General features: G+C 34.3%; 2 protein-coding genes across 2 annotated transcripts; both read left to right on the top strand.

Annotated features, from left to right (window-relative positions):
• The first annotated feature begins 1 nt into the window (after position 1).
• Positions 2-3059, top strand: LOC143451635 (very long chain fatty acid elongase 7-like). Its single transcript, XM_076952337.1, has 6 exons — positions 2-252; positions 533-720; positions 850-930; positions 1172-1343; positions 1737-1864; positions 2301-3059. Exons 1-6 carry the CDS (start codon positions 186-188, stop codon positions 2502-2504), a joined length of 840 nt encoding a protein of 279 aa, XP_076808452.1. The 5' UTR covers positions 2-185; the 3' UTR covers positions 2505-3059.
• A 2199-nt stretch (positions 3060-5258) lies between these two features.
• Positions 5259-10345, top strand: LOC143451634 (sodium-coupled neutral amino acid transporter 7-like). Its single transcript, XM_076952336.1, has 8 exons — positions 5259-5592; positions 5866-6064; positions 6357-6492; positions 6697-6847; positions 7024-7138; positions 7401-7548; positions 7826-8025; positions 8276-10345. Exons 1-8 carry the CDS (start codon positions 5320-5322, stop codon positions 8461-8463), a joined length of 1410 nt encoding a protein of 469 aa, XP_076808451.1. The 5' UTR covers positions 5259-5319; the 3' UTR covers positions 8464-10345.
• The last annotated feature ends 3114 nt before the right edge of the window (positions 10346-13459 follow it).

The following is a 13459-nucleotide window of genomic DNA, read 5'->3' as shown; positions in this document are numbered from 1 at the left end:
TAAAAACGTCAATTTTCAAGTTACAATACAAGCAATCAAACCAGGAAATCGCACATCTGTTTAGAGCAGGAAACGTTATTTGGAGTCTTCCTTGAATAGTAATTAATTTTGACGTTTTAGCTAACAGTCAGTGTAAGAGAAGCAGTTGCAATATCTTTGAAGACAAGATTTCTACTTCTAGCAAAATGTTATTCACGGAATGGATTCAAGAAGTTTACACTTCATACCTCACTGCGATATACGAAATGGCAGGTGAAATATATCATACTTGCAGAATGCACTTAGAATTTTATTTCTAGAAAAGAGTTTTGATTTCATAAAATACAAATAGGCTTATACCGTAGTTCATAGTGTAGTTTGAAACACACAGTGTTTTGTGCAGTGTGTTATGTTCGTTAGCAAATGCTTGTAACCTAAAGACGTTTTGTGATAACATAGAAAAATAAGCTAAAAACAACATTAAAGTTGTTTAGTCTTTTCTCTGTGGATACTTTCTGATCAAGTACTAGGCGATACATAGTTGTTATTGTAGATCCTCGGACGGCAGAATGGCTCTTGGTGAAAAGCCCCCTTTACCCAAGCCTCATCCTCCTTTGCTATGTTTATTTTTGCGTCAACTCACGGACTTTAACCGCAAGGATGCCTGCTTACAAACTGAGACCAGTATTGATACTGTATAATCTGTTTATGGTGATTTTGTCATCGTACATGGTTGTTGAGGTAAGTTAATTCATGGTAAGATGATTCGGTCGGAATTGCCGCAAGCAAAATCCAATAGCCCATTTGGTTTATTTAGGTAAAAAAAATTTTGATTTTGTTTCTCTTCCATGTAGCCTACTTTTGTTACAGTTTTTTCTAACCGCCTACTTGTTAAACTATACATTGACCTGCCAATCAATGGAGTACGACTCAAGCGCCCTCCCAATGCGTGTAAGTTCCTGACACATTGCGATAATATTTGTACTTAGCTTCCAGTTTTACCAACAGCGGCGCTATACTAAAATACAATATTGCAAAATTTTCCGCAGTAAACCAATCAAATAAGAAAATTAGAGTTGATACGATTTAATCCTGATTTCACCATTTGACTTTCTTGATATGAAACGGCACTCAAACAATTGCAAATTAACCTCAATCTTATCGTTCATGCCTTGCTTTCATCTTTAATTAGATGGCTCGCGTGTGTTGGTTATATTACTTCTCCAAGTACTTGGAGTTATTTGAAACCGTCATGTTTGCCTTGAGGAAGAAATACAACCAAATAACCTTCCTTCACGTCTATCATCATTGCAGCATCATATTCTTTTGGTGGCTTGGAATGAAATATTTGGCAGGGGGCACTTGTAAAAACAAACTAGCCTATAAAAATTTACTAGAATTAAAACAACATCTATTTGCTTGCTTTTTGCCAAAACTTTGTTGAAAATTAGTCTACAATAAACTTAACATGCTGGAGAGACTATTTTATATTACTTGTTTCTGTATTTCGTCATACTGTATATATATATATATATATATATATATATATATGCTGATGATGCCGTTAAGGCGAAATATGGCTAATGTCAAAGTAAAATAAATCAGTTTGCATAATAAACTAAATACTTTTGCTCTTATTGCATTTTCTCAAAAATTTCTTAAATATTTTGCCCAAAAGCCGTTTACCTTGCTTTGGTATGACCTGTTCTAAAAAAAATAGTCAAATGAAACTTAAAACATTTTTCATACCTTCCCAGCCTATATCTTCGGGGGAACCAACTCGTTCGTCCACGTGGTCATGTACACCTACTATGGACTTAGTGCAATTGGACCACATATGCAGCAGTATTTATGGTGGAAGAAGTATCTTACAATACTGCAACTGGTAAGGTCACAAGGCTGCCCACTGTACTGCACCTTCGCCATTAATTGCAGCCATTTCCATAATTTGTGTTGTAGTAATCTGTTTTGACTGGTGTAGTTGTAGGCCTAGTTGTTTTTATTTTATTAGGCTGAAGATGATTATTATTTATTATTATTTTTTTATTAAATTGAGTATGAGTATAAATCAGCCATTAGTGAAATTCCAAGGAAATCGACCACAAGATCACTTTAAACTTGAATTTGGTTAACATTTGCAAGTTGTTACAAAATTAGGTGTACTTACGTTCCTTTATTTGTTCTCTATTCCCTTGTTAGGTATATCGTGTATTTCCCACGTGGACCGATTTTGTATAGATGTATATATTTTGTACAGATCTAAATGCTTTTTGTCAACGCATTTCAATAGACCAATCAACTTCCTGTTTTAAAAAAACTAGATCCAATTCATCTGGCTATTCGTGCAATCAGGAGCAATCGTGTTCGGTGGTTGCAACTTCTCCAAGTTGATGTGCGCAGTTATGATAGGCTATGCAATAAGTTTGCTTATTCTATTCCTCAATTTCTACGTCAAATCCTACCACGCCAAAGATCAACGACCGAAGTTGAAAGAAGAGTTTGTTGATGAAAGAAAGCTGGAATAACTGCATGGTATCTCGGACCAGATGCAAACGAAGATTTATTTCGGAAACGGCCCGTTTTAAACTCGACAGTATAAGCTTTGGTAGCCAATAAACTTATCAAACATAACGGGGATTTTTCTACCTATCCTAAACATAGTCGCTAAGTCTTGTAAATATTTTTGGTTTCAGCCAACACAGGAATGAAATTATGACGACTGAGACATTTTGCACACTTGGTACACCCTAATAACGAATCATGAACATTTTCAAAGTTATGTATGCCTGCATTGCCTATACTACATGGCAATTCATGCATATTTATGTATGAATATTATTATGTACATTTGGAAACTCATCTATATTTGACGATCCATTTAGGCCTATATGCTTTGAAATTTATGTTCACGTTTTGCGATTCACTAGTAGTCAACTTTCATAGAATCATGATTGGGGTATACCTAAGAATGTCCAGTCTTCTCAATTTGTGTGTAGGCTATATCGTATTTGTCTATTCTCAGTCGTGAATTTTGCAACTTATATTTTTTGCCGTTTTCTAAATTACAATGACTAATTTGAGTTTGTTTGACGATTATATAAATCATAGTATCTAAGTGACGAGATTAAACTAACGGACATCTGATTGACAAAAACTGCAATCCGACTGAAGAAAATACCATTGGCAATGACGCATTGCCCAATTTTCTGATAACCAGTTTGCTTTGTAACTCCTTTTTCAAACTAATATCTAGTTTGATTTACAAAATGAGGTTAATAAAAATGTGGTTTGATTAATTGATTGTAATAACTGCGAAGCCCTTTTCGTAAGTGGCATACGTAAATTGTGCAAACCGCAATTTTAGAAAAGCCTGTATGAATAACAATTTTGAATTTTGGTTTGTTGTTTAGTGATTGAATTCCACTAAATTAAATTTAAAAATCGTCTAATCAAGATATAAAAGCAACATTTAATTTACAACGTTATAGACACAGTTAAACGCTTTGCCAGTTTTTCGGCTTTAACTTTCCATTAAAGAAACCGATATTTTCACTGTAAGTGGGTCACGTACAGCCTGTTGTCAAAGATAAGCCTTCAGGTTGGGAAGATTAAATATGCGAAAGGTTGGTTTTAGCTATTTTGGATGTAGTTGCAGTTAGATTTAGATTAGAAAAAAGATTTCAGCAAAGTTTGAGTTCATTTGTTGTTACGTAATAATAACATCGATGTTAGGTTAACAAGAAACTGCGAAAACTAGCTTCGAACGCAAAAGGCTACGAATTTTTCCATTAAAACAATGACAGCTAATTTCAATCAAACAGAATAAACTCAGCCTCAATAAATAAGGATTTGAAAATGGCACGTCCTTGTTACTAAAACTTTTACATGACACCATTGTCTTAGTGATGGTTACCCAAATTGTTTGTCTGGTGACCTACTGGGCATTATAGTGCTGTTCTTCCTGTGTGTTTTAACGTGCTAGACTTTTTTGTTCAATGTCTTACCACACTGTTTCTTTGTTTTGTCCGTAAATGCAACCATCCATTTGTTGTTCTCTTAAATAAGGTATTCATTGTCACTGCAATCAAGCTATGTCACTTCGTATATTTTATTTCGTTAGGCAACACGTCCTCTACATTTCCCAATATTGTACTTGTTTCATTGTTTGTAATATTTGGTGAAACTTGATAAACTTAAGAACTATTTTGTGAGTTTGGTGGCCATGCTAACTTACCATTTTATAGCACAATTACCATCTCTTCTTGTTGTATACAGGTAGCAATTCAATTCCCATTCTATTTATTTTACTCTGAGGAAGGACTGAAGTTGGTCCGAAACATGTTAGGCAGTTGGTTTTATCAACTAAAGATGCCTATTTCTGCACTCGTTGTATTGATTGCAGCAATTTGATATTATGTTACAGCCAATTTTAAAATGTTTTTGGCGTTATTACGGTTAAGCTCTGTATTTTTTTAGATAACCGTCGTTCACCACCGCTTGTGTGTCACTAAAATTGTAAATTACAATCACAAACAAATCAGAACTTCCCATAACACAGACAGAAAAGCCCTTTCGTTTCAGTCAATAGGCGCTCAGCAATAAAATCGAAAGAAGACAGTGACGTAACGAGTTGATGACGTTTTTTATGCAAAACCATTCGTTGGACTCTTCATTCAATTGCCCAGGCCATAATAACGTCATGTGAGAACCAAAAAAGAAAAAAGTTACCTGAAGCGAAGCGAATCGATTCTTTGTTTTGTTTTGACTCTCAGTCTGTGGAAACGTTTACGCAATAAGTTGTGCGAAAGCGAAATGTTTGACGAAAATGCAGTGAGATTGGTGACATTACAGATTAGCTTTTGGAAAGACCATTTTTATGTTGACGAACCAAGTGGTGCCGCATATAGCCTCTCGTTGTCTTAAATTTCAAGCGATCTTTATTCAATAGCCTATGTCCTAGAAGACACTTTCATTGTAAATTAGTTTTTAAAACTGGAAAGTACGGTAGTTTTCGACAAGAAATCATGCGTTTAAAGACGCAAATTTTGGCGTGCACCGAAACCTCATGCAATTCTTTTTATTTATATTTGTCATAAATTGGCGTTCAAACACCCAGCTTTTCTTTGTTTATTTATTATAAATTGGCTTAAAGATATGTTCGTTCGTCGTGTGCATTGCTGAGTCTTGTGCGTGCAGCTGCCACACTTCACAATGTGGTAAATTGATCATCTATCTATGGTTGTATGCCTGTATCTGGTATCTGTACACTTAGGCGTAATGCATTACCGGTATTTCTTTTGTGTCTAGGTTCACTATAGCTCATAGAATCATTATAGGAAAATGGATACATCAAACGAAAATACAAAACTGCTTAACTCGGGAGGTACCGGTACATGTGAAAATGGTAATGGTCAACTGCACGACTATGAAATAAACGAAGGCGATGAAACTGAATCAGTTGAGATTAAAAATGAGAGAGCAGAAGTCAAAGCAACAGGAACATTCGGAGCAGTTTTCATTGTTGTTAACGCTGCAATGGGAGCAGGTTTACTGAACATGCCAAAAGCATTTGCTATGGCTGGTGGGATTAGTACTGGTGTAACTATTGAAATGGTAGGTCATTTCAGAACTGTTTAGACTTTAGACTCTAAAGTTAATAATTTTGTTTGCTTGGTAAAAAATTACATTGAACTTAGTACGCAAAGACTTTCCTCAGCCCAAGAAAAACATTGAAATGATACCACACTATGAACTGCATAATTCACTACTCACAAATGTATCAGATTTACAAGCTAACAATCGTGACCAGAAACCCATTTTTAAAGTTCGACTGTCAGCAGGTTGTTGAAAAACCTTGAATGCGTAACCAAACTTGTTCTCTTGCAGTGTTTTTTGGTGTTGATCATTGGAAGTCTGATGATCCTCGGATACTGTGCTCATGTGTATCAATGCACAACATATCAACAAGTCATAGAGACTGTCTGCGGAAAATTTGTCGGTGTCATCACTGAATGCTGCATTATACTGTACATGTTTGGTACAAGTATTGCGATGATCATTATTGTTGGAGATCAGTTTGATAAAGGTACGATAACAAAGTAACGGCCAGGAATATGTAATATATGAAAGTATATGTATACTTTCTGTGTGCAATATTTGTTAACTAATTAAGTTTTGAGCAACAATACAGCTGCTTCCTTGGATTTGAAATCTGGTAAAAATTTGATAATTAAGACTTTACGTATAACTTATAAATAAACAACCTTCATGTTTTTTGAGTGGCTTGCAAATTACCTAAACTGCCTTAGTGATGCGTTGGATTCCAGAACAATTTTAAATCTGGAAATAACATACTTTAATGAACTTTATGTGTTCAGTTATGGAAGCAATAGTGGGACCCGACTTTTGCCACCACTGGTACATGAATCGGAAATTCACCATGTGTGTCTTTTCCATTGCCGTCATATTTCCTCTTTGTATACCTCGAAATATTGGATTCTTAAGACACGCAAGGTAATGTTGTGAAATATAACAATTTAGGTCATCATTATCAAGTTTAACATCAACATCAAGTTTTTCTGTTATTATAAGCTGTTACGATAGAAAGTAAGGTGATTAACAAGCAATTATTTATGGTATATTTCTGTGTGCCATCATACAGATTAGCAGCTCATTTGGATATATATAATTGCATTAAGATTAGTTTGTTTTTCACAGTGTTGTTGGTGTGATCGCAACTATAGTAGTCATGGTAACTGTCGTTGTAAAGTTTACCATGGGTACATATACACCGTCTACAATTCAACATTCGCCAAAAAGCCTGTCAGAAACATTGTCTGCAATTCCAACAATTTTTTTCGCTTACCAGGTTAGGAGATTGTTTTAATGATACCTGGTCTAGATGAGATGAAAGCAAAAGTCTTTCATGTTACTGACTTAACTTGCTCTTTAATTATCATACACTCAAAGAATGTTGTTGTATTTTTCTGATTAACTGCATGTTAATAAATTGAAATACTTATATATGTCAATTTCACTGCTCAGTGTCATGTTAGTTCCGTACCTGTCTATGCATCGTTGAAAAAGAAAACCTCATCAAACTGGGTTATAGTTATTTCATGTGCCATATTTCTATGTGCTTTGTCCTACACCCTCACAGGTATATATTTCTGTATGTCCTACATACGTGTGAGTTTGATATAATTATTTCATTCCTGCTTTAGCCTTGTAATAAGCATGATATATAGTTTGTGTTACCGATATAAAATTCTAAATTAAGGTATTTAAATGTATTTGTAGTATGTTGTATATGCATGTAGAATTATAGTTTTTCTTTTTGTATTTATGTGCACTTTTGTTTTTTTATTATTTTTGTGTACTCTTTGAATATTCATTATACGTTATTAATACTTACACTGCAGGAATTTGCGGTTATCTAACCTTTGGAGATGACGTCAAAAGCGATGTGCTGCAGTCATATGATGCAAAAGATGATTGGGTCATAATTGCTCGTGTGTCTATTGTTATTGCTATGCTTACTTCTTATCCAATTGTCCACTTCTGCGGAAGGTACGATATATATGCCTGTGTATGTATATATAAGGTGTAGGTTTTACAGTAGGTTGAAGAGATCTATAATTATTGCAGTTTTACTGTAGACTTGTCTTACTAATTATTATTGCATTACTTACTGCATTGTTGATATTATAAAACTATGTATGACGATAGCATAATTATGATCACGAACATATTTATCTAAAGTATAATATGTAAGTTGTCTGTTTCTGTATAAAGTCTAAATTGTATGCATGTAGACGTTTTGCAGCAGAATGTGTTTTCTTTACAGAGCTGCATTGCTTACCCTATTCGTAAAGATGAAATTGTTTTCACAAAACCCCACAACAAAATTTGAAAAAGTTCGCCGGTATCTCGTGACATCTGTTTGGTTTTTGACGTCGCTTGTTCTTGCGTTATTCATCCCTAACATAGGACAGGCAATTGCTGTGGTCGGAGGGTTTGCAGGTTGCTTTATTGTTTTATTTCCCGGTAAGTGTAGTTGGCAATCATAACTCTTTAATTTTTCTCAACATTGATTCCGGTTAACGCTGAGAACTTAAGTTTTTAGTCTTTCTTACTGTATTTTGTAAATACATGAAGATATGTCCATGGTTTACCCCCCTTGATTGAAAGATAACTTTTGATTGTTTTGAGGGGTAGCACAAAGATTTTTGCGGCAATGCAATGTAACTGTACGTAGACCAGAGCTGTTTTAACACGATTGTAACTTTTGTTTTAGGACTCTGTCTCACAAAGCTTGCTATTGACCTAATTGAAGATGCAAAAACATGGTGGTCATATATTTTATTCATTATCGGCTTACTTTACACTCTAATTGGATCTTTTCTTTTTGGAGAAATTACCACTGAAGCAATCATGAATGATATATATGAAACCAGTGCAACAGTCACCCAATGCTACTCATAAAATGAGAATCCCGAATCAGCAAATTGCCGCTAAAAGATTTCTGCTGATGAGCATATTGTGCATCAGTTTCATGTCATGCCGTATCATCGAAAACTTGCTGTTTCAAACCTTGACCGGAATCACTTATTTTATTTTAATTTCAACCAAATTATTGAGATTCAAGAGCACAAGCTGTAATTTATTAACCAAATTTTACTTTTAATGGATTAACAGCCGTCTAGTGCAAGCTATAATTAAAAATTGCTCTCACACTTTTATTATAAATCAAAGGTTAAAAAAGTATTTCCTTTATTAACCAACCAGGCCTAGTAAGGAATGGGAGATTATTTTCATAGGTACTAGTATTCCGTGTTACACTGATTAGTGTGTTTCAATGTATGGTTGTATGAGTGGTTGTTCTGCCAAAGGCAAACTGCAGAATGTGTTGACTTAGCAATTCTTTTTATATTTGAAAATGAGTGGAAGCTCATCAACTCAACTCCTTTTACTTAAGTTTTGACGTAAGTTGGAAACATAATATGTACTGGCAAAATTCAAGTGTAATAAAATTAGTTATACCTACTTCAGATAACTCAAAATAATTTAGATGGTATTTTCAACTTCCAAGTTAATGAGCTTACACTGTATTTCTTTTTGTAATTTTCGGTCAATTAACTCTAAAAAATTGTAAATGTTTTGTAAAGTAAAATTGTAAAGTCAGTATTAATGTGGCTGCGCTAAATGAATATTTTCTTCAAAAGTATTTGCATAAAATTTGCAATTGCACGCCCATATCAAGATGGAGTATCGAGACACTATCATGACATGACCTCTTTTGATTACGTCGTAGGCCTTTTTATGGGCGTACAATTTGCACTTGATCCAAAAGTTTAAATGATTGAAACCAGGAAATCAAAATGAAATAGTGGATGTAAAGCTCCTGGAAGTACTGGGCTAAATAGAAAATAGATTATTACAGTTTAAAATTCTTGCAGTTTATTCACATCATGTAGTACTCCATACTTATTGGTTGTTATTTATTAGTTTAGTCAATTTTATGTTGAAACGTGATGCTGTGAAATTTTATGATATTGTGTCCGTGTTCTCTGATTTATTGCAATTCTGTTATAACCTCAAGTAGTAAGCGGCTTAAAAAGCCAGCATATGATGTGTTATACTCTTTAATTGTTTGTGTTAGACCAAAGCCCTGACAAATTGTCTATTTGTAAAGTCACATATTATTTTTCTCATTGTTTGGATTATAATTCTGGGCGATTTTAGCTGCTTAAATGTTTTGCTGCATTGAGTTTAGAAAGAAATTTGAAGACATATATTCTGTTTTCATGGAATATGCTGCGCATGTTATACAAGTTTTATGCATTTCCCAGCATTATAATGTGAACAAATTTGTCAGTTGTATTTTCATAGATAATGTGTTTTCTGTTTCCTTTCTCTGTCTTAACACACATATTTATGATTTTTGTCATATTGCCTTCTGTATCAAGGTCTACCTCATTTCAGGTTTTACTAATCTTGTGAAAATCTGATTTTTTCATCACGTTGATTCTATTTGACAACTTTTTTACCTGTAGCCTATAATTTACGAAGCGATATGGCTCAATTTTTTAAAGCGCTGAATGATTTGAGCGTGATAGTGCATTATACTTGGTTGTTGTGGCAACAAAAAAATTCTTTGCTGAAATTTCAAAACTATGTCGCCATCTCATATTCCACATGCATTTACTGACAAATTTGATTTTGATGGAATTCACGTTTTTGATGTTTTTTCTTTAAATTTGATTTTAGTTGTTGTGTTTGAGAGTTAGTGATTTAAGCTTGCATCCTCCTCATGCCAAACTATTTTGCATTTCTTAAAGAAGTTATTGTAAATTTATGGACTCTACTCGTTTTTACAAGAACTACCATTTTCTCAAAAAAGGTAAGCATTTAAGGAAAGAAAAAAAGTTTAAACTCAAAAAACGTGTTTGCGTTTAATTTAAAAAGTAGGTAAGCACTCAAGTGGCAAAATTGCTGACCTAGTTAACTGATTAGGTGACAAAGAAATAGGCCTAACAGATTTAAGGGATTAGTGCTGATGTGCTACTTTGGCTATAATGGGCGTTGAAGAAATTATAAAATGACACGTCACTTGTTTTTCATTTTGTAAACTTGCATCAACAGATAATAAATTTTCTGCAATTCCTCACAAAAGTTCACGCAATACGGAAAACTCCGCAACATATCAGAAAAATATTGTGCTAATTGTCATAATTAGCCCTTATGCCCACGGAATTCTCGTGCAGATCTGATGATATTATAATGTTATTAGTGCTTTATTTCGTGTTTTTAACAATAAGCGCTGTAGGCCTACCATAATTTGTCCGTGTCTAGTATACACGACACATTATTACTTCCGAATTACGTCATTCGTACTCCAGCGCTTAACGAGTTAATTCAGATGTTGTCGAGTCTGACATTGACAATTTGGTATTGACAGTTTACCGAATGCAGTTTATTCTGTGCTCTGAAAACAGCAACCGTTTCGTTGGTAACCAATAATATGTCAATATTCAAGACATTGACAGTTTGACTTTGGTACTGTGATGCTTAACTAGGCTACCAGGGGGCTAATGAACGCGCTACAATGGAGTCAGACCAACAAACAATCGATCAAGCAATAATTGACAATAATTAACCCCAACAACACGCCCATGCAGTTAGCACAACACCATAAAGTTGCAAACAAAGCAACTAGCGCAGGAAACGTCATTTATTAACAATGCACGAGACCTAACATGAGCAGATGTCCTTCATCAGAGTGAGAAACGAATGTAATTGTTAAAACCAAAGTTGTGTAAATATTTTGAACAACTCCGTATCGGAGTAGCTGCAAAAAAGACGCGAAATTTAGAGATTCCAGACAAAACGATACAGTAAATGATAATAATAGGTGCAAAGGCATTGTTCAAAATTACAGGCTGTGGCGGTAGCAGATGTTGCAAAAGGCAAGGTGCAAAAACAGCATTTTAACTTTTACATTCGTTTCTCACTCTGATAAAGGAAATATGTTCATGTCCGAAATATATTAGTTCTCGTGCATTGTTAACAAATTATGTTTCCGGCGCTAGTTGCTTTGTTTGCAACTTTATGGTATTTAAAATCGACTTCTACTCTTTCTACCTAATAATATTAAAAAACATAACGTATCTATTTATCTAAACAGGACTCGTATGCGGGGAATTTACCTACAGGGAAAGGAGAGTTTTACGTCTTGGGTTTTCCAAGACCAGGTTAATAAAACAGTTGTTGGCAAAGTGGCAGAACAGAGCTTATTCCACCGATGTATTGCACAGTTTGGAGAAAATGCACGCACATATAGTTAAGTTTTGCCAGTAACGGTTAGAGTAACGTTAAGGTAAATTAAAATGATGATATGTCAAAGTGAATTAAGGTTGATTTGATAGGGTTGTGAAGATGACAATAAAGTTGTCTCTCTCAACACTGAACTTATTCCAATAGAATTTAACAATAGTTACATAGGAATGACAACTGTATATACTGATTATATTGAATTTTCTTTGAAGAATTACATTTAGACAAAACATTGGCACAACATGAGCATTAAGACGTCCATGTTATAGGGTTGATCTTAGTAGAATGAATGCATTGAACAGCTGTGCATAACTCACGCAAGATAGGCAGGTGCGATATTTATGTCACGACTTAAAACGGAAAACAGAAATTTATTGGTACGCAATGTTATCTATCATTAATGTCCTGTTTAGTAAAGCAAACGTCTGAAAATAACAATTCTTTATTCTATTCGATATGTATACTAGGCTATAATATCCCTTTATTATCACAGGGTTGTTGATTTTTACTGATACAGTGATATAGGATTATAGGTTACAGATAAATAATTAACTTTTAAGCTACAACTTTCCGGTAAAATTTTACGAAGTGACTATTTCACCGTAAGTATGTCACGCAGTCCACTGCTAAGATAGGCAGTTAGGTTAGATAGGAAAATGGGCATACTAAAAGTGGATTTATGCAAATTAAATTATGGTTTAATTTGAAGTGATGAGTTTACGAAAAAGCGGTTTTCTCACTAAATTAACCTGCTAAAAATTCTGACTCTAGTGCTTGCGTGTTTTTAGAATACCCTAACATTGTGTGGCTGTCAGTTGGCTACAAATTTGCTTACAAGGGAAACCGTTTATTTGAGATTCTGTACATGTTTTTACACTAGGTAATCAAACAAATCGCATGTTGTTTTACAAGTCGTCTATGATTTCGTTACCATCAGGTCTGACTTGGCTACTCATTTGCTCGTTTTGGTGATTCACTGAGATAACTCTGCTTTTGGTAGAAACGCGAGTTTTTATAGCGTGAAGATGACCCAGTTAAAATGTATAAAATGATTACGGTGGCTGATTACGGCAGCCGTAGCGGACAAAACAATGATAAAACCATGAGGATAACGTATAGCTGAAAGCTTACACAATGAGACATATGGAATAAGTTGGACGGAGGTTAAGGGAGATAGACGTTTCCAATCAAGATTACTTATCACAATAAATGCAGGAAACATGGGAATAGATGAAAATTGTTTTCACATTAAGTAGTTCAGAGAAAGTTACTAAATGTCAATCATCAGTTCAAGTTTTTATCAAAACCATATATTCATAAATGTCAACCACAAGTTAGACAACACTTTACAAGAAATGAAATAATGTTATTAGAAATTGCCACCCAAGTTGCTGGAAATTGACGTTAGATTTTGATTACAGGAAAGATTTAAGTTAGGTTTAGGTTACTATATCCTAATATTTAAGTTAGGTTTACAAGGGACTATAAAAAATAGCTTCGAACATCCAATTTTCTCTGGTGAAATAGTGACAGGCAGAAGTGAAACGAGAAGATTGCTATGAATGTAAAATTTTTGAAATAGATGCTGCTATTTTTTAATCGATTATACAAATTGATGGATATGTTACTCAGAACAGCAATATTA

The sequence above is a fragment of the Clavelina lepadiformis genome, chromosome 4, assembly GCF_947623445.1.
Source record: "Clavelina lepadiformis chromosome 4, kaClaLepa1.1, whole genome shotgun sequence".
Lineage (NCBI taxonomy): Eukaryota > Metazoa > Chordata > Ascidiacea > Aplousobranchia > Clavelinidae > Clavelina > Clavelina lepadiformis.
The sequence above is the reverse complement of the archived record's forward strand: the minus strand, read 5'-3'. Positions and strand labels throughout refer to the sequence as shown.